Source organism: Toxorhynchites rutilus, chromosome 2 (genome assembly GCF_029784135.1).
Source record: "Toxorhynchites rutilus septentrionalis strain SRP chromosome 2, ASM2978413v1, whole genome shotgun sequence".
NCBI classification, from domain to species: domain Eukaryota; kingdom Metazoa; phylum Arthropoda; class Insecta; order Diptera; family Culicidae; genus Toxorhynchites; species Toxorhynchites rutilus.
Genome location: NC_073745.1, coordinates 294,094,534 through 294,121,661, shown reverse-complemented (window position 1 = coordinate 294,121,661; position 27,128 = coordinate 294,094,534). Strand labels below are relative to the sequence as shown.

The 27,128-nt window shown below is 38.4% G+C and overlaps 1 protein-coding gene across 2 annotated transcripts in view; it reads left to right on the top strand.

The window, feature by feature from the left end:
* Positions 1-27,128, top strand: part of LOC129770900 (zwei Ig domain protein zig-8) — a 702,824-nt gene that overhangs the window by 594,149 nt on the left and 81,547 nt on the right. For both annotated transcript variants that reach the window (XM_055774072.1, XM_055774071.1), the window contains exons 6-7: positions 13,970-14,104; positions 25,154-25,367. In XM_055774072.1, coding sequence (XP_055630047.1) covers positions 13,970-14,104; positions 25,154-25,367 — 349 coding nt within the window. The remainder of the gene's footprint in view (positions 1-13,969; positions 14,105-25,153; positions 25,368-27,128) is intronic.

Here is a 27,128-nt window from a genome sequence, read left to right as displayed (position 1 = left end):
TTTCTATGGGAGAATATTTGACATTTCATTACTTTACGTTGACTTCACAGTGACGGGACGTTGTATTTGTAGCGCACTTTATTGACGATCTAACGCAAAACGTAAACGATCGGTGAGACATCTGGATTTTGTTTTTGAACTAAGAAAATGATGCTAATGTAACCTAAAACTCAAAAACAAAACACGTATATTTTACTTCCGGGCTTTCCAAGGTAGTTCTCACATGCAGGAATCGTGCATTTTTCTACTTGTGTTTGATTGTGCTCTCGAATTTCCTTTTTTAATTCAACCATTGTCAACATTTTTATAGTTTTCACTACTGAAAGAGGTAAATAAATAACATGTTATATATAAAATTGCGCAGAATTAAATTTCTTACAAACTCATCGCAATTAAATAATCTTTTATGATTATAACATTTTAATTTATGGAAAGAACTACAAACCTTCCATAAGCTCACATGGCAAAATTTAAAACCATGATCACTTTGACCGCAGCGCCGCCTAGGTGTAGATTTGTATGTTAGATCGCCAATTCGTACATATTACGCGATAACATTGGTAAACAAATGTGAAACCAGCCAGTATAACAGTAATTATTGATCTATTGTATGCCTTTTTAGTCATTTATTGAACTATCTAAAATGCGATTAAAACCACATTACAATGCATATTAACATGAGGCATGGCCATTGCAGCGTCCGACATCTGATCCTGCATCTATTAAGTTAGATTCTTGGCTACGAATTAGGAAAAAAATACAGAATGATTACTACAAACAGCTACGATAGACTACATCAAAAGCCAGTTCTATGCCCCTTTTCAAAATTGAGTTGAAGCGCAGCGTCAGTGGAAACGGAACCTTCGTTTTGACGATTTCGAAAACATCCAATTGATCGAACCACCGATCACAATCGTCGGAAAATAGTTTATGAAGTTGCCCTTGACCAAATCCAACAATATAGCGGTGGAATTAGAGCTCAACTAGGCTCGTTTTAGTGTCTCGAATTACCCAGATTCCTCATTATTGAAGTAATGTCTTCACTTTCTCCCGCAACAAATGAGCATGGATCATTATTTGGCTGTCCAATATGTATCAATGTTGATTAAAGAACATAAATTGAATTAGTTTTCAAGAACGTCACTCACCTGTCTGGGTAAATTCAACCTTTTTCTGTGGAGAAACAATATCGAAAAGTAGTTCCGCTCAACTCAATTATCAGCTAGACAATTAGGTTAATAATGTTCTGTTTACATTTCTTTCACGGTTTCCAGCAATGACAATCGTCAAAGTTACCGATAACGCTTAGTAAAATGTACCCATCATTGGCAGGGATGTATATTGCATCTAACATTGTTTTTACATACAGTTGATTAATATTTACAGAAAATATGTACATTCTACTAATGTTTGCCTCACCAAAGATTTGGCATATTTTAGTAATCTGTTTTCTGGGTGTAGGCAAGACGGAGAAGTCACAGCATTTCGGCCAATGATAGGTCGATATTTTGTTCGTCGACTGGATTGTGGGAAGTTTATAACGCAACAGAGAGTGTCAATCAGTGTTGCCATATGTTAAGATTTATCTGCAAAGGTACAGATTTTTTTTTTGTAATATTGGTACAGATTACAGATTTTCGTCAAAAAGTATAGATTGGTACAGATTCTTTCCGCATGTGAAATTTCAGATTTTTTTTGCTCAGTATTATTACTTGAAATTACTAGAGAAGGATTTTTTGATACGATAGACAACAAAACAAAAAATATTTGTCAAGCTTGATGTGAAGAAGAAACATGCCCTTCATGCATGTTTCTGTTGTTGTGCTGCTGTCTTCCAGATGCAGTATTAGAAGCGTTTCCAGGGTTCTACGATAGGGATTGACAAGATCTGGAGAATGAATTCCGTACACTAAAAGTTGCTCCGGAAAGAAACAACAGTCTCAGAAAAGGAATGCGATGGAACAAAATTGGATGCCAAAAAGAATTGACGGTTCGTTTGCATTTTTTGCGCTTCGATGCCTCACTCCTCGGCAAACGTCAAGCGGTTTTCCCGAATATATCTAAACACGACACGATGAACGCAATTTCAAGATAACAAAAATTTGATTGAACATCATGGCGGCAGCTCGAAAACTTTATTGAATGATAGTATGCAATTCAAACTTTAAAACACTATCTATAAGCATCATCAAACGTACGATTGATTCGAGGTATGTCAATGTTGATGGAACATACATACATATAAATTTACAATAAAGTTATTATTTGCGGTATTTGTAGTAAGTAATATAAAGTTAGTAAGTAAATATAATATTTTGTAGTAAACAAATATGTATTTTTTAAAAAACATATTTTTCTTCACAATTAATATTTTCGAGGCTCCAGATTTTTCGAAGAAAAAGTGAAGATGAAAAAGATTTTTACCCCAGTTGCCAGATTAAAATGTGGCAACACTGGCGTCAACATCTACCAAATCATCTCCTCTTCTACAGGGTCTTTCAGATTAAACGCTCACGCAACAAATTTTAATAACTTGTACAAAAGTGAACCGATTTTTATTGAAAAAAAGGAAAACAAAGCTTATTTTAGGACATTTTCAATGTGACCACTCCTTTTTTCGATAACGCATTTTAACAAAATGAAAATACAAAAAACAAAATTCTTCATGCACAACTCTAACTTTACGGCTTCGATAATGTTGAAATTCCGAGTTATTTCTTTAAGTTCCTCAAAATTTTGTGGCTTATTGACATAGCAACGGTCCCTCACGTACCCCCAGATGAAGTAATCGACGACGAGAAATGTTGAAATTCTTACCATAAGGGGATAAAGTTTCATTAAGGCTTTATTTCCTCGAGTAATACGATTTCACTGAAAATACACGTTCTTGTAGATTGTACATCTTGACACTAAAAACCATCCGTTCAGACTAAACTAGTAGCCGAATATTATCGTCCCGAAGTGGGGAATGCAGTGTTACTATCGACGGAACGAAAAAAAAAATATTCGAATTTTTTGTGTGAGCGTTTAATCTGAAAAACCCTGTATGAATGTAGAATAATTTTCGATAAGCATCGATTCTCCTTGTTTGTCACGAAAAAACAAGTATGAACGAATAAGGAAACCAATAAAGGGCCTCGTCACTATCCATTAATGTAGGTGAACCAGTTCTTTTGAACCGTTCTTTCGCTCTTTTGTTCAGCGGTATCAGCACCTGTTTCAAGAACGGCTCAACGAACATAGATAGTATCAAGCTACACAACTGTTCATGTCCTAGCATTGATACCTTTAGACTAGATAGACCATTGTCTAATTTGTATGTATTGTTTTCAATTACTGGGAAAAGGAAAAGTGCCTCTTCTTTAAAAGTCGCAAATTGTATGTAAAAATATGTTTCTCACCAATGTGTATAATTTGATACTCGCTTTTTTTTCTTCTTATTTTCTGTTTGAACTCAATCTAGGTTCCATCAAAGATCATTTTTAATAAGGATTCAATCAGAAAAATTAACAGTAACAACATTTTTCAATTTTCACAGACATTCCGGTAATGTTCATCACGCGTTTTCCTGGTTAGAAATAAAAACTGTCATAATAGGTTTCATAAGAAAGGCTCTCCGCACTTGAATAATACTTCTTTTCTTTCGCTTTAGATAGATAATCTGTTCCGAAGCAACTCGCATTGTCGAAGATACACTGATACACTGACATTTATTAAAGCTTGAATTTGGCGTGAAAGAAAAATACTCTATCACGCCCGAAGGCAGCTTCAAATCGATATATTTTGAATGAAAATAATTACATAATCTTTTTTTTAATGATTAAAACACTCTTACCTTAACCATTATATTCATATAAAAACTTATGATATAATTTTTTTTAAACCATTTGTTTATTTATTCTGGCTCATTAGCATTTTAGCTGTAACGGAGCCTGATTTATTGGTGTACATGGCACACGTTTATGGTATCTATAAATTGTAAACACAGAAGCCATTTTAGGCGTAAGAGTATTCCTTTTGTTCTTCCATTCTTCAGTAGACCGGACAGCGGAGACAGTTGATATGATCATTGTTGTGTTATTTATAGCACAACAGCCCGATGTTTTTATTTGGTGCAAGCAGAATCGATCTCCATCGCTGATGATTGTTGCTTGGACGTAGTTATTCAATAACAACACAAAGATGGTCAATTGAGGGCCCTGAGTTTTGAACTCACGATCGATCGCTTAGTAAGCTACGAAGACCCCCATATGCAATTATTATTCGATACAGTTTTTGTTTAATACTTGTCACCATTGCCGATAAATAGTTTTCCTCTATTGAATAGAATAACCGATCGATACGGAATAGTGAATTATCATTTACAATTTTTATTCTAAAAGTACATTTATTCCACCTGCAAATCCAATGAGATTTTTGCCTCACAATATTAGAAATAATTTTATAAATTTCGCGAATAAAATGAATGAACAATGCGGATAGTGCTGAAAATTTTTATCTTCTCACTCAAGAATCTTACTTCAGTTGATCTCGTAGCTGAATCCATTCAGTTTTCTCGAGTCACAGGAAATCAATAGTTTTCGGAAGAAGAGTTGATTCTGACGAAGAAATGAAGCGACAGGAATCAGTGATTGCGGCAGTGTCACTCAATTTGACCGAAAAACAAAAACAAAATAACAGATTCTGAATCACCGTTTGAGAGAAAAAAGCTGTTTTAAACGTTTTTTCTGCGATTCACGATTTTATGGAAATGGTAAAATTTCAAAATTAGGATTTTTATTGGATCATGCGATAGAGAGTTGTATGAAGATTCATTCACATCAAATTCGGAATGAATTGGTTTTAGTAGAACTTGAGATATGGTGTACGCCAGTTTGAGAAAACTAATAGGAGTACCGGCATGTTTCTTCGTTTTTTTCCAAAAATTAATGATTTATTCTGCAAAAATGGTTACAAATTTAATATTCAAAGTATTGCTCATCGCTAGTCACATTTTTTCCCATCTTTCTGGCAATTCACGAATCCCTTTGCGGAAATCATCGGCCGGTTTGTCGGCTAATCACGAATCGATCCAATTTTTGACTTCATCAAAATTGGAGAAGTGCTGGTCAACCAGGCCATGTTGCATCGATCGAAAAAGGTAGTAATCGGACGGAGCAATGCCTGAAGAATACGGCGGGTGAGATAGGACCTCCCATTTCAGCGTTTCCAAGAATGATTTGACCGGTTTTGCGACATGCGGCCGAGCAATGTCGTGCTGCAAAATAACTTTATCGTGCCTTTGCTCGTATTGTGGCCGTTTGTCTTCCGGCTCAAACGCATTAATTGTCGTCGGTAAAGATCCCTCGTAATGGTTTCATTCGGTTTTAGCAGCTCATAGTACACCACACCCAGCTGGTCCCACCAAATTGACAGCATAACCTTCTGGCCGTGAATATTCCGCGCGGCCGTCGATGTTGATGCATAGCCAGGGTATCCATACGTTGCCCGATGCCTGGGATTTTCGTAATGGATTCACTCTTATCGCTAGTAATGAGTCGATGCAAAAAACCCTTTCTTTCATACCGTTGGAGCAGTTGTTCGCACGTGAAAAAACGGCGTTCGACGTCTCGTGACTTCAATTCATACGGCACCCAATGTCCTATCTTTCGGATCATTCCCATTGCTTTTAAACGATCGGATATGGTTTGCTGAGCTACTTCAAGCGTATCTGCAAGTTCTTGTTGCGTTTGTGACGGATCTTGATCGAGTAAAGGCTTCAATTCTTCATCTTCAAACTTTTTTGGCGGTCCGGAACGTTCTTCGTCTTCCACTTCTGACACGTTCGCTCAGTTGGAACATGGTCACCATAAATTTCCACCAAAAAGCGATGACTTTCCGCAGCTTTTTTTCTTCATATTGAAGTAGTAAAGTAACACTCCCCTCAAAAACACTCCCTTTGGTACGCTGACATATTCCAAATGACAAAAAACTATGTTGTTAACGCTTCAACTTTTTGACATATACTGAAAAAAGACGCGCAATGACAGTAGGTTTCCTACGAATGTTTTGAAATTTGATTCACTGGAATAACAATCAAGTTACGCCATCTGTTGTAAAACCGAAGAAACTTACCGGTACACCTAATAGTTTCGAGAAAACGCGTTTGAAGTTTTATGTCAAGGCCGTACTATACTAGATACCGCATCACTAGAATAGCTACAACTCGGTAAATAATAGGATTTTCGAAAAGTCATTTCTAGGCTATGTTCTTGTATGTCCAAACTTTAGAAATATGAAGAACACATATTTATTTTTCTTCGAATTTCTAGACTAGAAGCAAACCTTAAAGCAAACATGTACAACAACTTTTTTCAACTTCAATAACAAAACCTGATAAAATCCAAAAGGATGTGAACCGTTCTACAGTATTATTTTGACAAAATAACACTTATTGTGTTCGGAAATATTGATGTTGGATTGCGCAAAGCAATTCAAACGTAGAAGTAGAACATTTGACTGGAAACAAAGATCGAAGATTATCAGGGCAGTCCGAAATAATCCTGGAATCTCCAAAAGATTAAAACCTTTTAGCGAAAAGGTTCATGGCAGCGCACCGTACAGTTCGGCGAACCTATATGTGAGAGGAATTTCGATCGTACCATGGCAGCAAACATCCCAACAGGACGCTGAAACAAAACTCTGTGTCAAAAACTGTGCAAAAAAATGTGCCGAAAAATGTTCTGATACCATAAAATCTGTTTCCAGACTAAAATCCAAAAATAACTCCGACAAACTACTTATTCCAATTAAAGTCGAGTTCAAGGATGTTGTGAATGAAGAAATTATATTTCAAAAAAAGAAACAAATAGGGAAACTGACGTCAACAGCTATTGATCCGTCGCTGCTGTTAAATGGCAGACCTACCTCAGTTTCCGTACGGGATGAATTAACTCAATATTCTTCGGATCTTCTCCGTGAATTACGTGACTCCCAGGAGGTTTTGAAAATAAAATATGTTTGGCCTGGAAGAAATGGAGTTATTCTCGTTAAGAAGAACGACGGCGACAGACCAGAGATTATTAAAAATAGGGACAACATAAGCAAACTAACGACACGTTATCTAAATGCGAAGGTTACTCCTTCCCCAAAGAGGAAAAGGTATGATAATAACACCGAAACCGTCTAAAATTCACCACAAAATATAACATCTTTAATCTTACTTGACGTCCTATATTCCAGTGACTAATATTAAAGCTATGAATTACTCGCATGACGATATTAATGACTTCAACATAGGATTGAGTACTCTTAACGGTGAACACCTGAGAATTCTCCAATGGAATCTACGAGGAATAAATTACCTATCGAAATTTGACAATATTAAGCTTTTTCTTGACCAGTGTAATGTGTCCATAGATGCAATTGTAATTGGTGAGACATGGCTGAAAGCTAAATACTGTTCGATTTATAAAATTCTTGGGTATAACCAGGGTTGCCAATAATATTTTTCAAAAAACTGGAAGATTGATCTAAAAAAAACTGGAAGAAAACGGGATCCTGTGAAATCGTTTTATTTTGAGAATTTCGGCTTTGATTTATCTAAAATCATTTTTTTACTTATTCCAATTCTTAAGAAATAGTCCTTCGAAGCGTATGTAGCTCATAAAATAGCGAAATAAACTATTAATTACCCATTCGAGCAGATCAAAATAACGTTTCCCACCACCCGAACATTACTGTAAAACAATATTTGAGGATCGTTTCTTGTAGAACCTCTAGAAATATGGTTTTATTTTGAAAAAAAAATATCTCGTATTTATTTTCAGAGCTGGGATGATTGATTTTGAGGAGTATTTTGAGCAGATTTCCCACAGTTAACTTTCCATCGTTGCAATTGGATTTCGATTGGAAAAGATGCATGCGATAAATAGTAGAATATATAGCCGATCCAATGAATTTTACTGGTTATCTAAAAATAATCTTTCCTGCCATGTTGTGACACATGAAGTTTTCGGATTATCATTTCGTCGAATGGTCGTTTGATGTAAACGAATGTAAACGGAAGGAATTTTACTTGATTTTTTTTACATTCATATCAATTAAAGTCAATAGAGCACATTGACCCTATGAACTTCTGAGCTTTAGAATGATTTGGTGGACCTATAACGTCTGATGTTTATAAAAAATTTAAGCCAGCATAGCAAATACACCTTGGATCGATCGGAAAAATTATATCAACAAACAAAATTGGTCAAGGAATAAGAAGAGTGAGAGAAGGATGATTTTTATACATCGTGAATTTATTTTACAAAAACTTTGTAAAATGATGCAACCATATAACAAAAACTGGATAAAACTGGACAATATTTTAAAGAAACTGGAAGTTTGTAAGGTTTAACTGTTTGACTGGATCGAGGAAAAAAACTGGAAGGATCCAGTTTAAACTGGAACATTGGCAACGCTGGGTATAACGCAGTTTTTTCGTGTCGTGAGGTTTCCGCTGGAGGTCTGGCTGTTTTTCTAAAAAGTTCAATAAGAAATAGAATCATTGACAATCAGACTGTGAATGGATTTCATTCTATAAACATCGAGCTGACTATAAATGGTCAGTTATTCCAAATCTTAAGTGTCTACCGTCCCCCTTCTTTTGACTTCAACCGATTTCATGACATTCTAGAAAATAAACTAAGTGCTTCAAAATCTAGACCCCTTTTCGTTGTTGGTGATATAAATGTTACTGTGAATCTGTCAAATAACAACATTGTGTTGCGGTACATGAGTTTTCTACAATCTCTGGAATTCGAATGTTCGAATACTTATGTAACACGTACAGTAAGCAACAATATTTTAGACCATGTTGTGTGTAGACTTGACGGTTTACCATATCTTCGTAACGACACGGTTTTTTCAGACTTGAGTGATCATTCGTTGATAATATCCTCATTAAAACTATATGGATGTAAAGAGGAAACTAAACTGACTAAAACCATTGTAGATCATAGGAGTCTTAACGCCTGTTTCAAAAATTTCTTGAACACGGTTGTTTGTGGAGAGAGCGTCGAGCTGTGTTTGACTAATATTATATCAACGTACAGCTCAATGTTATCTTAATGCTCTAAGCCTATTTCTGTTGAGATCAAAACCAAAGGAAAATACTGTCCTTGGATGTCTTTTGACCTTTGGAAATTGATGAAAATGAAGAGTAAAATTCTGAAAAAGATAAAGACACGACCTAATGACTCGCACTTGAAAGAGATGTTAACACACATAACAAGCAGGGTTCTCTCTGAAAAACGAAGATGTAAGAAAGTATATTTCCAACAAGTGTTGAACTGCTCAAGTCAATCCAAAATGTGGAAGACAATTAATCAATTGCTAGGACGCTCTACACAGAAATCAGAAATTCACTGACCCACAAATGGTGCGAAAATTTTTAACGATGGGGAAGTGTGCGAATTTTTTTATAAATATTCATCGAGAATTGGACATGAATTATCAAACAATATACCCAGAAACAACAACCACACGCCGCAGATCTATTCTCGATATGTCCAAAATTCGATATTTCTGTACCCATCAACACCAAATGAAGGGTGATTATAATTTGCCACTGCTACACTGGGGCTTCGATGAGGATATCGGAAGTTTCATACCAACCAATGCATCATCTGAACAGGAGACTACTCTGGTGGAATCGATTCTTTCAGCCGGGTTACAGCAAGTTAACCAACTGACGAATGACAATGGGAGAATGTTAGACTTGGTTTTTATCAATGACATTATGTGCTGTGAAATTTTCGAACCCCCCATGCCGTTGATGAACATAAATCGCCACCATAAGCCTTTTATTGTTAAACTAACCGTTTTGAATATGACACGTGTGGATAGTTATGAGAAGCAATATTACGACTTCAGGCAATGTAACTTCGTTGATTTGAACGCTAAAATTTCGTCGATTGATTGGAGCGAGATTCTCACAGTGGGTACAATAGATGAAGCTGTTAGCCGGTTTCATCGAGAGCTGGATGGAATCATTCATGGGAACGTACCTTTACGCAAACGGTTTGTTCAACCGAAGGGTAAACAACCGTGGTGGAACAGAGATTTGGGGAATCTTCGAAATCGACTTAGGAAGGCACGAAAGCGGTATTTCCAATTGAGAGGCGATGATCAAAAGACTGTTGTGCGGGAATTAGAGCGCCAATTCAACTCTTTGAACCAAGCATGCTTTAGATCTTACATAAGCCGTGTGCAGAGTGACGTCAGGACTAAACCACAACAGCTTTGGAGACACATCAAACTACATTTATCGTCCAATGGAATTCCTCAGAACGTTTTCTACAAAGGCAGTACATCGTCATCATCAGTTGACTCAGCAAACTTATTCTCGTCCTTCTTTCGAAGTGTGTTAAGTAATAACTCACCACCTTTGTCTGAACGGTACTTGAGTAGTCTGCAGTCATATGACCTGAACTTGCGGAAGCTGAGCAGTCTCGAAGCCACGAAGGGAGCCGGACCGGATTAGTTGCAACCTTCTTTCATCAAGGCATGCTGCTCCTCGTTGGCTTTGCCGTCTACTTTGCTTTTCAACCGTTCGCTGAGAGAAGGGCAGTTTCCCGCATTATGGAAAACTGCATCAATAATCCCTATTCATAAATCAGGTGACGTCCACGATGTGCAAAACTACAGAGGAATATCGATTCTGAGCTGCATGCCGAAAGTTTTTGAAAGTATGCTGCTGGATCTCATATACCCATCTGTCCGCCACATCATCGCAAACGAACAACATGGGTTTGTGAAAAAACGGTCTAATACATCAAATCTCATGAGCTACGTTTCTCTGCTGATTGACAAAATTGAGAAAAGGCAGCATGTTGACGCCATTTACGTGGACTTTTGGAAAGCTTTCGACCGCGTTCCTCACGCCCTTGCTGTGGAAAAACTGAAGCGATACGGGTTTCCACTTTGGTTAACCAATTGGATTAATTCGTATCTGACTGATCGTAGTGCACACGTACGGATTGGCTCGTCAGTTTCATCGCCCTTTCCTGTCACCTCTGGCGTGCCGCAGGGCAGTCACTTGGGTCCTCTGCTCTTCGTACTCTTTATTCACGATATTTGTGCTGTTCTCAAATCGCCTAAGTTGATGAATGCAGACGATCTGAAATTGTTTCGTGTAGTAACATCACGTATGGACTGCTGTGCTCTTCAAATGGATGTAGATACTCTGCTGGAATGGTGCTCAATAAATGACATGGAGATGAATATTAGGAAATGTCATGCGATAAAATTTTCGCGACTTTGCTCACCAATCACATTTGAATATGCGATGGGGTCGACCGAAGTGTTGCAGCCGTCAAAGGCCTGGGAATCGTGCTCGACAACAAGCTTAAATTTACGCAGCATATTGCAACGGTCACCGCTAAGGCTTTCACCGTTCTCGGGTTCATTAGACGCCACACTCAGGCATTTAGAGATGTCTATTGCCTCAAATCGTTGTATGTGTCTCTCGTACGCAGTATATTGGAATATGGTGTTACTGTTTGGGCCCCATACCACGCTTTTCACATCGCTCGTCTGGAACGTGTGCAGAAAAATTTCATCCGATATGCTCTTCGTCATCTCCCCTGGCGCAACGACCAACATCTGACCACATATGAAGAACGCTGCGCACTGATTCACTTACCGACACTGCAAAAACGATGAGAATTTCTCCAGAGACTGCTGATTTTCGACCTTCTTAACAACAATCTTGACTGTGCTGAAGTTTTGGGCAAGCTTCGAATCAACGCTCCACGAAGAACAACCAGACAATTTGTTTTCTTCCGGCAAGCAGCACATCGTACTCTATACGGACAGAACAATCCCTTGGATGTTTGTTGCCAACGGTTCAATGAAGTGTATTATTTGTTTGAATTCGATATGTCCAGAAATGTGTTTGTTATAAGGATTCAATAATTGAATTTTAGTCTGTCCGACAATTTCTTGGCGAAGACTGAATAAATAAATAAATAAGTTTTAATTATAATTAATTAACTGATTAGTAAAAAAACCTGCGGTCCTGACAACGTTCCGGTACATTTAATAAAAGAGAACTCGTCGGCTTTCGCTAAGATCTGCTCAGACATATTTAATAGAATACTGACCACAGGTAGTTGTCCGAATTGTCTTAAGGTGGCCAAAGTAGTACCAGTCTTCAAATCCGGTGAATCTTGGAGTCCATGCAACTATCGACCGATTTCTACGCTTTCTGTATTCAACAAGATTTTTGAAAGAATGCTTGTGAACAGATTGTGCGAATTCCTCGATATAAATAAATTCTTCTATAAAGGGCCTGGCCGGGTAAGGGAGTAAAAAGTGCCCCCAAACCAAATCACTAGCTGTGTGACAAATATTGTAAAGGATATTAAATAAGAAATTCTGGTGGTTTATTTGAACCCCTATGTGGTTTGACGTAGGATCTATAGTGAAACACGTACTTTTTTGATTATTTCTCGCCATCCTCAAAAAATCCGAGATAAAAATTTGAAAAAAATACAGAATGTGCATCTTACTATCAAAAAAAATTATCAAAAAAAATTTCATCAAAAATTTTAGTACTAAAAAATATTGAAACCTTGAAAATTTTATTTTGAGATTTAGAGATTCAGTACTACTCTAATTCATATTTTAATGTGTTTCTACGGCTTTTCTAGATATGTATGATTTTTTTCAGTGTTGCACGGTATCAAAAAATTTGTTTTTTCATATTTCCAAAGAGTGGTTAGGTAAGGGAGTAAAAAGTGCCCCCAAACCAAATCACTAGCTGTATAGCAAATATTGTAAAGGATATTAAATAAGAAATTTTGGTGGTTTATTTGAACCCCTATGTGGTTTGACGTAGGATCTATAGTGGAAAACGTACTTTTTTGTTTAATTCACACCATCCTCAATAGATCCGAGATAAAAATTTGAAAAAAATGCTGAATGTACATCTTACCACGGTGTATCAAGAAAAATTATCAAAAAAAATTTCATCAAAAATTTTCGTACTAAAAAAAATATTTAAATTCTGAAAATTTTTTTTTTGGGATTTAGAGATTCAGTACTACTCTAATTCATATTTAAATGTGCTCTCACGGCTTTTCTAGATTGATAAATATCTTCAAACTGTTTTTTTTTTCAAATATCTAATAATAAAAATAAAATTTAAAAAAATACACAGTACAAAAAATTTTTATAGATTTTCTGGCATTTCAAAATTTTGAAAAAAAAATAATATTAATAATAATATATATAATATAATGTCGAGCTGCGTTTGCAACTGAAGACAAAAATAAACAGTTTTGTCATATAAATGTAGTCAACATGTAAATGTGGACAGACTATTGCCCCATCCCCTTCTTTTAGACAACAATGTTCAAGCCACACAAATAATGTGTAATTAATCTTTGTGCTCTTATTGGATCCCAACTATTATTCCAATGGTTATGGTTTGCCCTCTTACCTCTGTGTTCTAGTATCCTGTTAAAAAAAAGGTGACCAACTCTAGAAAACTCAAGCATGAGTTCTTTAGAGATGGAGGTGAGAGGAAAGAAAAAAAAAGGAAACTGTACGACCAAGTTCTGACCAAATACAATGGATGTATTTAAGTAGAAGTTGAAAGATGTGTAAAAAGTGGCTTTGGTCAGTAATAAAACCTTGCTTAACGTAAGGGGAGGTATTCAGCGAAAAAATCGAAAGTTCATCAGAAAAGCAGATTTTTTTTCTTGTAATTTTTCCTACCAAACCTACAAAAATATATTTTTACGAACTTTGTACTCATGAAGAAATTGGAAATTTTGTGCGCCAAATTCTAAATGGAACAGACTTTATATAGCCGAAAAAATTCCATGCTTCGCATAACAGTTTTCAGCGCAACTCAGCTGTGAAAATAACCAGTTATAGTTTCCTAATAAAGTCGGTTTAAACTTGCGTGAACTAACTTTCGACTTTCCTCTCTTTACAGGTATCAACGCCAACCGGTGTTATTTCGCATTTCGTAAACCTACAAGTGGTGGTTCCCGAAGCGTTCATTCTCGGTTCCGGAGAGCTGCACGTGGATATGGGATCAACAATCAATTTAGTTTGCATAATTGAGAAGGTACGTTAGCAGATTTTTCGTGTCCACATAGAAACTTTCACACATTGTCTACTTGTATGCTGTGCATTACTATCGTTTCATCATAAAACCATAAACCGCCGGACATCCGAGCAGCAGCTTCAGTTTGTTTGTATGTTAATTTTCATTTTTCGTTCACCCACTCCTATGAAGGACGATAAAACTGTCAGCGATATGTATGCAACGCAACATCAACGGTAGCATCAGAGGCGGTCAGGATATGACCCTTGAGCCTTCCAGAAGCTGCTCTTCCACATAGCGTTACCGTGTCTCGAGCTTTTTTATTTTAATGAGATTATAAACCCGGACAGCAAGTGTAATATTTGCACTAAACCAACATTCCTTTCGCCGTAAACCGGGAAAATGCTCACATAAAAAGATGCGAGCTTTCGAGCTGTTTACGGATTTAGCAGTGGATTCTGAGGGCGCCTTCCGTGAAGTGAAAAAATATCATTCTCTTTTCTACGGAAGTCAACCAGTTGGGAGAACGAAAGGAGTGTACCTTTGTTGGCGGAGATAGTTTTAGCTGAGATAATAATTTGAACAGCAAGCTCCATATGAGGGGCTTTCGAGAATCCAATTTTCTGATTAAACAAAAACCGGTACCGAAATTTTCTGGTTCAACTAACATTGGCAGCGTCAGCCAAATAGAAGAGCGTGATGAGGAAGTAAATACAAGCGCCAGAGTACAAATTGAAGCAGTATACAATTTGCTATTAACACATTTCCGTTGTTCCAAACCCCGAAATTAATATCGCGAATAACGACCATTCTCAGCAGTTGTATTATCGTCACATTCTGCGATTATTGGTGATTATCATAATCTGTTCCACATCCCAAACGCAACAGCCAAAAAAAAGTACCCGAGAAATACCAGAACTAGTCTTCATTGGAGCAACCAATGTGTAAAAGCAATTACTTCCGTCGCTTCGAAGCGCTACGAGTACACACGCATTATATTACTGTGTTACTACAAGATTTGACCAACACACCTTCTTTTCGGTTGAACGGAGATCGGGGATAAAAAGCAATTTTAGCCGGAATGACCATTAGCCGGCCGGACTGGCTTCGTGCTGTCGGAGAGGTAATTCGGAACAACATGTTTCGTTACACAAGCAGAAAGAATGTTTTTTTCTGTGTCCTTGGAATATGAGGCCTCAGCACGATTCGACTTCGGACCGGCTTTGCTCCGTCCGGTGCACGATGGAAAGAAACCGAATATGGTTCTGCGTTTGTCGTATGTAACTTTTGCCTAGCACAATTTCACAATTCTATGGTCGTAACAAAATTGCATAGCCGCATTCTTTTGGAAAATGCTTTTCTTTGCCGCCCGAAAAAAGGGCCCATTTTCGCTTACAGCTGCTGGCGGTCCTCCGGAAGGTGTTTCCCAGGATTGCTTTTCTGCTATTACTGCCAGCTCGTGGCGATTCGCAAATTGCTTTTCAACACATTTTGGAAGTATGGATAAAAGTTGATTTTGATCGCAAAAATGTGTGGGCAAATGGAAAGAAATTGCTTCTTATTCGCTGCGGTAAGCTTATTTTCGGTGGAACTATAAAACCCAGCAGCAGCAGTTAAATGCACCAGACACGTTCCTACAAACAAATGGTAGCATCAAATAATTCATCTCGATAGAAAAAAGACCTCGAATAAGAGTATCATTTGTATTGTTCTAATGTTTGTCAATTATCTAAAGTAAATTTTTGTCAATTATCCACTTAGAGAGACTTTTAGAGCTTATCAAGACAAATATTGTAGTAGAATCGAGATATTGACAAGTTCTGCATCACAAAATATTTGTCTTAGTAAGCTCTAAAAGTGTTCTGAAGACAGTTTGCATTTAAAATTTGAAATATAAAAATTAGATTTTTTTTTGCTTCAGCTTCAACGAATGTTGTAAGATGAACACAGTGAAGTACAATTCGCGATTTTCAAAGATTCATCTTGCAGCAGACGTTAAAAAATTAACATAAAAATTATCAAAGGCAAACTGAAGAAATGCGACAGAACCACCAATAAACTAGCTCGAATGAAAAAGGGTTGGGACAAGATAGCAAATATGGTTACCAGCAGTACTGTGCAGAAAACGATGGGTGATGTCACACGAAAAGTTCGAAAATTCATGTTTTTCCATTGAATTTTATTTAAAAAAAACTACAAAATGGTATCCATTCCTTTTTTTTCGTCATTTCTATGCTGAAAAATGTTCTACTTTTATGATAAAAACAAATCAGAGATATAGTTTGTTAGGTAGACATACATTTAATCAATTTTACAGTTCGGACTCGATTATTTACAGGCAAACAATTTTAGGCTCGCTTGTACATAGCTTAAAAAATATTGTTTTCATATACTTCAAGAATGACTTATTTCATGAAAAAAAAACTATATTTTAACGTTACGGTGCAAAGTTAATTGGTTATTATAAGTACAGTAAAGCAAAAATCGTGATTTTTGCTGATTCTTGTTCAAAATTCATCTGGAATTGTTTAAAATGACATTGCAGCAAAAATTAAAAAAAAAGTTAGTCATATTCCACGTTGCTTAAAAATTCTGTCCTCCAAGACCTTCTTTGGTTTCTCACTGAAAAATAAGTTAAGGTGCTTTTTATACCATCCATAGCAGTCGAAGTGCCCTCTAAAGACTTTGGCAAGATCTTGGACAAACAGTGTGCTAGTCTCCCAATCGCATTTCTTTTCTGCCACCAAATTGAACAGTGTGCTCTTCTCTCCCAATCCCATTTCTTTTCTGCCACCGGATTGAACAGTTTGCTCTTCTCCCCAAATCCCATTTCTTTCTCAATCCCATTTCTTTTCTGCCACCGGATTGCTCAGTGTGCTCTTCTTTCTCAATCCTATTTCTTTTCTGCCACCGGATTGAACAGTATGCTCTTCTCTCCCAATCCCATTTCTTTTCTACCACCGGGATTGAACAGTGTTCTCTTCTCTTCCAATCTCATTTCTTTTCTGCCACCGGATTGCACAGTGTGCTCTTCTCTCCCAATCTCATTTCTTTTCTGCCACAAGACTGAAGAACAATGTGCTCTTCTCTCCCAATCCCATTTCTTTTCTGCCACCGGATTGCATAGTGTGCTCTTCTTCTTCTTCTTTCTCAATCCCATTTCTTTTCTGCCACCGGATTGCACAGTATGCTCTTCTCTCCCAATCTCATTTCTTGTCTGCCATCGGATTGAACAATGTGCTTTTTCTCCCAATCTCATTTCTTTTCTGCCACAAGACTAAAGAACAGTGTGCTCTTCTCTCCCAATCCCAATTCTTTTCTGCCAGCGGATTGAACAGTATGCTCTTCTCTCCCAATCCCATTTAAAGAAAGTGTGCTCTTCTTTCTCAATCCCATTTCATTTCTGACACCGGATTGAACAGTTCGCTCTTCTCTCACAATCCCATTTCTTTTCTGCCACCGGATTGCACAGTGTACTCTTCATTTCTTTTCTGCCAATCTCATTTCTTTTCTGCCATCGGATTGAACAGTTCGCTCTCCTCTCACAATCCCATTTCTTTTCTGTCACCGGATTGCATAGTGTGCTCTTCTTCTTCTCTTCTTCTTCTTTCTCAATCCCATTTTTTTTCTGCCAGCGGATTGCACAGTATGCTCTTCTCACCCAATCTCATTTCAACGTGCTCTTCTCTCCCAATCTCATTTCTTTTCTGCCACAAGACTGAAGAACAATGTGCTCTTCTCTCCCAATCCCATTTCTTTTCTGCCACCGGATTGCATAGTGTGCTCTTCTTCTTCTTTCTCAATCCCATTTCTTTTCTGCCACCGGATTGCACAGTATGCTCTTCTCTCCCAATCTCATTTCTTGTCTGCCACCGGATTGAACAATGTGCATTCTCTCCCAATCTCATTTCTTTTCTGCTACAAGACTAAAGAACAGTGTGCTCTTCTCTCCCAATCCCAATCCTTTTCTGCCAGCGGATTGAACAGTATGCTCTTCTCTCCCAATCCCATTTAAAGAAAGTGTGCTGTTCTTTCTCAATCCCATTTCATTTCTGACACCGGATTGAACAGTTCGCTCTTCTCTCACAATCCCATTTCTTTTCTGTCACCGGATTGCATAGTGTGCTCTTCTTCTTCTTCTTTCTCAATCCCATTTCTTTTCTGCCACCGGATTGCACAGTATGCTCTTCTCACCCAATCTCATTTCTTGTCTGCCACCGGATTGAACAATGTGCATTCTCTCCCAATCTCATTTCTTTTCTGCTACAAGACTAAAGAACAGTGTGCTCTTCTCTCCCAATCCCAATCCTTTTCTGCCACCGGATTGAACAGTATGCTCTTCTCTCCCAATCCCATTTCTTTTCTGCCACCAGATTGAACAACGTGCTCTTCTCTCCCAATCCCATTTCTTTTCTGCCACCGGTTTGCACATTGTACTCTTCTTTCTCAATTCCATTTCTTTTCTGCCACCGGATTGAACAGTATGCTCTTCTCTCCCAATCTCATTTCTTTTCTGCCACCGGATTGAACAATGTGCTTTCTCTTCCAATCCCAATCCTTTTCTGTCACCGGATTGCATAGTGTGCTCTTCTTCTTCTCTTCTTCTTCTCTCCCAATCCCATTCAAAGAACAGTGTGCTCTTCTCTCCTAATCCCATTTCTTTTCCGCCACCGGATTGAACAGTTCGCTCTTCTCTCACAATCCCATTTCTTTTCTGCCACCGGATTGCACAGTGTGCTTTTCTGCCACAGTGTGCTCTTCTCTCACAATCCCATTTCTTTTCTGCCACCGGATTGCACAATGTGCTCTTCTCTCCCGATCCCATTTCTTTTCTGCCACAAGACTAAAGAACAGTGTGCTCTTCTCTCCTAATCCCATTTCTTTTCTGCCACTGGATTGCACAGTGTACTCTTCATTCTCAAATCCATTTCTTTTCTGCCAATCTCATTTCTTTTCTGCCACAAGACTAAAGAACAGTGTGCTCTTCTCTCACAATCCCATTTCTTTTCTGCCACCGGATTGAACAATGTGCTCTTCTCTCACAATCCCATTTCTTTTCTGTCAGCGGATTGCACAGTGTGCTCTTCTTTCTCAATCCCATTTCTTTTCTGTCACAGTGTGCTCTTCTCTCACAATCCCATTTCTTTTCTGTCACAAGACTAAAGAACAGTGTGCTTTTCTCTCCCAATCCCATTTCTTTTCTGTCACCGGATTGTACAGTGTACTCTTCTCTCCCAATCCCAATCTATTTCTGCCACCGGATTGAACAGTATGCTCTTCTCTCTCAATCTCATTTCTTTTTTGCCACAAGACTAAAGAACAGTATGCTCTTCTCTCCCAATCTCATTTATTTTCAGCCACAAGACTAAAGAACAGTATGCTCTTCTCTCCCAATCCCATTTCTTTTCTGCCACCGGATTGAACAGTATGCTCTTAATTCTCAATCCCATTTCTTTTCTGCCACCGGATTGAACAGTGTGCTCTTCTCTCCCAATCTCATTTCTTTTCTGCCACCGGATTGCACAGTGTGTTCTTCTTTCTCAATCCCATTTCTTTACTGCCACAGTGTGCTCTTCTCTCACAATCCTATTTCTTTTCTGCCACCGGATTGAACAATGTGCTCTTCTCTCCCGATCCCATTTCTTTTCTGCCACAAGACTAAAGAACAGTGTGCTCTTCTCTCCCAATCCCAATCTATTTCTGCCACCGGATTGAACAGTATGCTCTTCTCTCTCAATCTCATTTCTTTTTTGCCACAAGACTAAAGAACAGTATGCTCTTCTCTCCCAATCTCATTTATTTTCAGCCACAAGACTAAAGAACAGTATGCTCTTCTCTCCCAATCCCATTTCTTTTCTGCCACCGGATTGAACAGTATGCTCTTAATTCTCAATCCCATTTCTTTTCTGCCACCGGATTGAACAGTGTGTTCTTCTCTCCCAATCTCATTTCTTTTCTGCCACCGGATTGCACAGTGTGTTCTTCTTTCTCAATCCCATTTCTTTTCTGCCACAGTGTGCTCTTCTCTCACAATCCTATTTCTTTTCTGCCACCGGATTGAACAATGTGCTCTTCTCTCCCGATCCCATTTCTTTTCTGCCACAAGACTAAAGAACAGTGTGCTCTTCTCTCCCAATCCCAATCTATTTCTGCCACCGGATTGAACAGTATGCTCTTCTCTCTCAATCTCATTTCTTTTTTGCCACAAGACTAAAGAACAGTATGCTCTTCTCTCCCAATCTCATTTATTTTCAGCCACAAGACTAAAGAACAGTATGCTCTTCTCTCCCAATCCCATTTCTTTTCTGCCACCTGATTGAACAATATGCTCTTCTTTCTCAATTCCATTTCTTTTCTGCCACCGGATTAAACAGTATGCTCTTCTCTCCTAATCCCATTTCTTTTCTGCCACCGGATTGCACAGTGTGTTCTTCTTTCTCAATCCCATTTCTTTTCTGCCACAGTGTGCTCTTCTCTCCCAATCCCATTTCTTTTCTGCCACCTGATTGAACAATATGCTCTTCTTTCTCAATTCCATTTCTTTTCTGCCACCGGATTAAACAGTATGCTCTTCTCTCCTAATCCCATTTCTTTTCTGCCACCGGATTGAACAATGTGCTCTTCTCTCCCGATCCCATTTCTTTTCTGCCACAAGACTAAAGAACAGTGTGCTCTTCTCTCCCAATCCCAATCTATTTCTGCCACCGGATTGAACAGTATGCTCTTCTCTCTCAATCTCATTTCTTTTTTGCCACAAGACTAAAGAACAGTATGCTCTTCTCTCCCAATCTCATTTATTTTCAGCCACAAGACTAAAGAACAGTATGCTCTTCTCTCCCAATCCCATTTCTTTTCTGCCACCGGATTGAACAGTATGCTCTTCTTTCTCAATTCCATTTCTTTTCTGCCACCGGATTAAACAGTATGCTCTTCTCTCCTAATCCCATTTCTTTTCTGCCACCGGATTGCACAGTGTACTCTTCTCTCCCAATCCCATTTCTTTTCTGTCACAAGACTAAAGAACAGTGTGCTTTTCTCTCCCAATCCCATTTCTTTTCTGTCACCGGATTGTACAGTGTACTCTTCTCTCCCAATCCCAATCTATTTCTGCCACCGGATTGAACAGTATGCTCTTCTCTCTCAATCTCATTTCTTTTTTGCCACAAGACTAAAGAACAGTATGCTCTTCTCTCCCAATCCCATTTCTTTTCTGCCACCGGATTGAACAGTATGCTCTTCTCTCCCAATCCCATTTCTTTTCTGTCACCGGATTTCTCAAATCCATTTCTTTTCTGCCACCGGATTAAACAGTATGCTCTTCTCTCCCAATCCCATTTCTTTTCTGTCACCGGATTGCACAGTGTACTCTTCTCTCACAATCCCATTTCTTTTCTGCCACCGGATTGAACAGTATGCTCTTCTCTCCCAATTCCATTTTTGCCATCGGATTACACAGTGTGCTCTTTTTTCTCAATCCCATTTCTTTTCTGCAACCGGATTGAACAGTGTTCTCTTCTCTCCCAATCTCATTTCTTTTCTGCCACAAGACTAAAGAAGACTAAAGAGAAGAGCACACTGTGGCAGAAAAGAAATGGGATTGAGAAAGAAGAGCACACTGTGCAATCCGGTGGCAGAAAAGAAATGGGATTGTGAGAGAAGAGCGAACTGTTCAATCCGGTGGCAGAAAAGAAATGGGATTGAGAGAGAAGAGCATACTGTTCTTTAGTCTTGTGACAGAAAAGAAATGAGATTGTGAGAGAAGAGCATACTGTTCAATCCGGTGGCAGAAAAGAAATGGGATTTGTGGAATTTGTTTATTTGTAAATAGTTCTTTAGTTCTGATTATAAAAGCGGTTATAAGAGCAAATAGTTGTAAATAGTTGTTTTCATTACATTTATTAACATTTTTCATAAACTACGTGACTTGCCATTTGTCAAAACCAAAACAATTTTGACGAATGATCGCAAATTCACGGTCAAAAAAACTTTTTTTTTTCTTTTTGTATTAAAGTGACTTTTAACACTTTTGGCTCGCTCGTCACTTTACTCTTATTTCGGAAGAATGTCGAGAGTGAAAGTTGAACTTGTGACATTTAGCGCGAAAGGAACGGATGTTACCACTACGCCAGATTGCCTCCCTGAAGACATTCCGGATAAAACAAAATTTGAAGAAACGTTAATCGTTGATCTTTGATCGTTGAATCAAAGGATTTATTTTGGCCGGGTTGAACTTCACCGACTCTGCTAGTATACTATACTTTTGAATTTCATGTTTCACACAGCCATTGCAGTTTTGTATCTGGTTTTCTGGTTCCTTGAACCTTGACTAGATTTCTTGGTCATATTTCTGTTTTACATTCCACATTCCGGATTGCGATATTCTATTCCTTAGACATCATAATTCAAGCTAAAAAGATCTCAAATGCCATTTTCCTTATATTCCTTTTTGGTATTCCATATGTATATGCCTTCTTCCCGGTTACAGGTTACATATTTAGGATTCTAAATTCATCATATCGATATATTCATAATAAGATTTCAGATACGATGTATAATTGCAGTTTTCAAAAGACTCCTTATTCTAAATCCCAAATGCAAGCAACAGATTTAGGTTACAGAACCCAGATGTAAATTAAATGTTCGGATTCTAGATTCCGGATTACTATTCAGAATTTGAAAAATTGAATTTCATTTTAGTTACTGATTCTAAATTCTAGATCTCGTGTATGGGTCCTGAAACACGATATAAACTTCGAATTTCAGATTTTATTTCATGCTACAGATCCCATAAAATTGAGAGTGAGTATTTCACATGCAGAGTGCATATACAGATTTTTAGATTCCGTATTCAGGATTCCTGAGGCCAAACAACATATCTTTGAATTCAGACATCAGATTTAGATTTTCGATCAGCATATCTACGATTCATGCGGCCCGGTAGCTTGGAGCGTCAGTTCTAATTGCATATATCGTGAAAATATATCGATAATATTGCGGTACGTGTCAATCCAAATGAACTATGCCAAAGTTGTAAATCCCTGATTTCTAATTTTGAATATATGATATGCTCGGTTATCGAGTTCTGATTTCCAATTTCAAATTACGCATTAAGATTTCTGATTTACCTTTCAAATCGAATATTTAGACAGCCGATTGTTTATAACTTATTTCAGATTCTCGACTCCAAATACCATATTGTTTTTGGGTTTCGAATGATACTTGTCAATTTCAGATTCGAGACTCCAGATTCGTTATCTAGAAATTAAGAAATCGAGTAAAAACTGCAATAATATCTCATAAATGTCTGAATTGAATAAAACCTGTTGCCTTCACAACAGTACACAACCATCAATAAAGTCAGTACACAATTGGGTTGTTTTCAAGTGATGGTTGAGAGCCGGGACACTCAACGGTTATAAGCGAGAGGATAGCAAGAGCCATTCAATCGATTATCTTTCGCTCCACTCCCTCTGCCGCAATAGTCGGCGCATTCATTTTTGTATTGCACATCGATGACCACACACCGTTGATAGCCGTCCAGACCATCCAGAGCAAATAAAGTACTCATAGTTCAGAACAGGAGGACAATCATCGACTATTCACGAGCAACGGGACTGATAATGGCTTTACAGCACGACAGCTACAAACAAAACTCTGTCTTCGCACGGCAATGTCTACGAAACTTATCGCGCAGTCCTATCAATGAACTGGTCGTCTCCAACTACTAACGCGTCACCCCCCATTCCCAACAAATTGAGCCATCCATTGCAACAGGGGGACCCGGACAACCGGCCATTGATCATATCGGACAGTGGGGGTTTCTCGTTACTGTCTTCATTAAGAATGTTGAAAGAGGGCAACAAGTCCCTCGAAGGCAGAGAAAGAAAGCTTGAAAACTTGAGCAACACTTGATGTTGCGAAACAACACGGGACGGGAGTTTCGTATCTTCTCTTTGCAACTGACTGCAACTAATTAACTTTTGATAAGGTGTCTTGGAAACCATTCCACTTTAGAGTGATTGCATTGTTTTTCGCAGACGATGCTAATTGACACTCGGAATTCGGAATCGGTGAAAATGATTGCAATGGTGGTTTCAATCAGAAAACGCTTAAAACTATTGTTCGGTTGAACTTCTATTGAAGCTGTGTAAACTTCTACAGCTATAATGTTTCTATTTATTTGATGTAATATCAGAAACTCTCTGGTTTGAAGTTTGCTAACGCAAAACATCTGATGATATAGTTTCTCTTCAACCTAAATATTTTCGTCCGTCCCCGACTGCCACTTGTGAAATTAATAACGAAAGTTTTTCGATTGGCGAGTGATTTCTACTTATGTTGGCACCGATGGTACAAATTGTTGTTCCGAGAAGCGAAACTAATTAGGAGTCGTCGTCGTCGTCGTCTGTTGGAAACGACTCACCATCCTGTTTCGAATGCTCTGATCTAACGACTGTGCGACTGGTCAAAATTCACATGAAAAACCGACGACGTTGACAACAATGGTCGAACCTGGAATGTTGCCAAAAATTGTGTTGCCCGGCTGCCCGCTGCGCTATACTTTTGAAATCGTTTTCTCAAAAAGTAAACTCCGGAAAACTCGTCTCGCAACCTTCACGCAAACTTTACGTATTATTTTTAATTTCGAGAAACCGTTAACTTTCTAAACCATCGTTTATGTTGCTACAACCATTATAACCTCTGACCTCCCCGTCACCCCCGAAACGTTAGCAGCACAAACGGTATCAGCTTTCATTGTTTCTTCCAGCATACCGAGCCGAAAGTTGATTTTCTCATGCTCCGCAACAAGTTCTCCGAAACAAGCTAATGTGAAAAGTTTAAATTGAAAGAGATAATTTTTTTAGGGTTTACATTTCAGTTTATTTTTGTGTTGCTCTTTGCTTGCTGCTTGCTGCTGATCATCCGGTACATTTATCTTCAAAATTGATTTTCAACTCCTGGCTTCTGGCGGGGAGAAAAAAAGCTTCCCACGCGCCATCAATCCCTTTCCTGTGTAGTTGGACTGCGGCAAAATTGATTCCATCCCTTCTGTTTAACACTCTCCGACAGAGTCCACAGCCGCCACAGTATGTGTACTGGCAGCGGAACGACCGAATGATCAACTACGACGATTCGCGGCGAGACATCTCGATCGAAACGGTGCCCGGCCCGCGGACCCAGAGCCGGCTCATCATCCGGGAGCCCCAGATCAACGATTCCGGCAATTACACCTGCTCGGCCAGCAACACCGAGCCGGCGAGTATATACGTGTTCGTGTCCAAAGGTAAGTTTTTTTCATAACTATGAATTGTATTTTGAACAACGAAATGAACGGTTCGACTAACGAGCATTGACAGAAGCTCTCAACGTTTACATGCCAATCTAACAGTGAAACACTGAACTAATTGAATATACAAGTAGTTTTTCAGTATGTCTTAGCAACATTACATCCCCCATTCCTCAAAAACCATTTCCCCAAGAAATGATCCCCAAATCCTAATAATCCACAAAAATGTTCGGTATATAAAATATTTTATCAGGTTTCTCCTAATTTGCGTGAACAAGATTTGAATAGTGGGAATCAAATCTTGTTCACGCAAATTAGGAGAAATTACTTAACTATAGCCAATATTGTTCGTTGAATGCAGTTGAAACTCAACTGGAAAAACTTGATTCAACTCCAAGATGAGGTGAAAACATTTATTCGACCATATTTGAATTTATTTGACTCTATTTAGACTGCACTATCAAAGAATATTATCTTTGTCTGGCTGCATTAGTTTCTTTTACCAAAATCCTATTAATAGATTCCGCTTTTTAGCCCCTTGACAGACGCTTGTTAGAGTTAAACTTGTTCAGCTTTTGATGAGCTTTCAAAAAACATCAATAAAAATGGCTAATTGTGCTATCCTATTCCAATCTTCTCCTTGTTCCTTTTGCTATGAATCTCGTTCGTATATTTTTTGTTGTTAAAATAAAAATTCTAATATTTATATACAATACACATACCTTCTACGGTCGAGATTCAAACTCATGAACTTTGCGCCGATGATCGTGCCATTTGCTTCTTTAGACCCCTTAACACGTTCGTCGCCCAAAGTGACTTTTCTGTGTTTCTTGTGGAGTCCAACTTGCGGATAAATTATTAAATGAAGATCAAACTATGTTAGTATGTCGCAGAAATGGGTGCGATATACTATGCTCTAGGGATCATTGAAACACTGCCCATCGACCATTATTTTATTTTTTCAGACAGTCTCAGCTCAATAGAGGCAATCCGCTCAATGAAAGTTGATAAACGCTCATCTTATTTCCTAACAAGAATAAGACATCTATTGAGTGTTTTGGTCGAAAAATTATTCAAGATTACCTTAGCATGGGTTCCCTCTCATTACTCGATTCCGGGGAATGAGAAAGCGGACTCGCTAGCTAAGGTGGGCGCTTCAGAAGGCACACTTTTTGAAAGGCAAATTGCCTATAATGAATTTTTTCACATTCCTCGTCAGGACACACTCGTTAGTTGGCAGCGCATGTGGAGTGAAGATGAGTTCGGTCGTTGGTTACACACGATTATCCCTAAGGTCTCGACGAGTGCATGGTTCAAGGGATTGAATGTAGGTCGTGATTTCATTCGCGTGATATCTCGGCTTATGTCCAATCACTACAACCTAAACGCGCATTTCTATCGCATTGGGCTCGCAGCAAACAATCTTTGTGATTGTGGCGATGGCTACCACGACATCGAGCATGTTGTCTGGTCGTGTATCCGGTTCCATGCTGCTCGCTCTCAGCTCTCTAGAGCACTAAGAGCACAAGGCAGACAATCGGATATCCCCGTCCGGGATATCTTAGGTAGCCGGGATCCTGATCTTCTGCTTCATCTATACCTGTTCCTCAGAAACGCCGATGTCAACGTTTAATGATGTTTCCTTCGTTGTGTCCCCGTTTCATATCCCTCCTATCCGATCGATAAACTTTTACTTAGTCGCGGCAATACATACACACACTCTTTACAGACACACGGGCCAAAGGTTGTGCAGTCCAC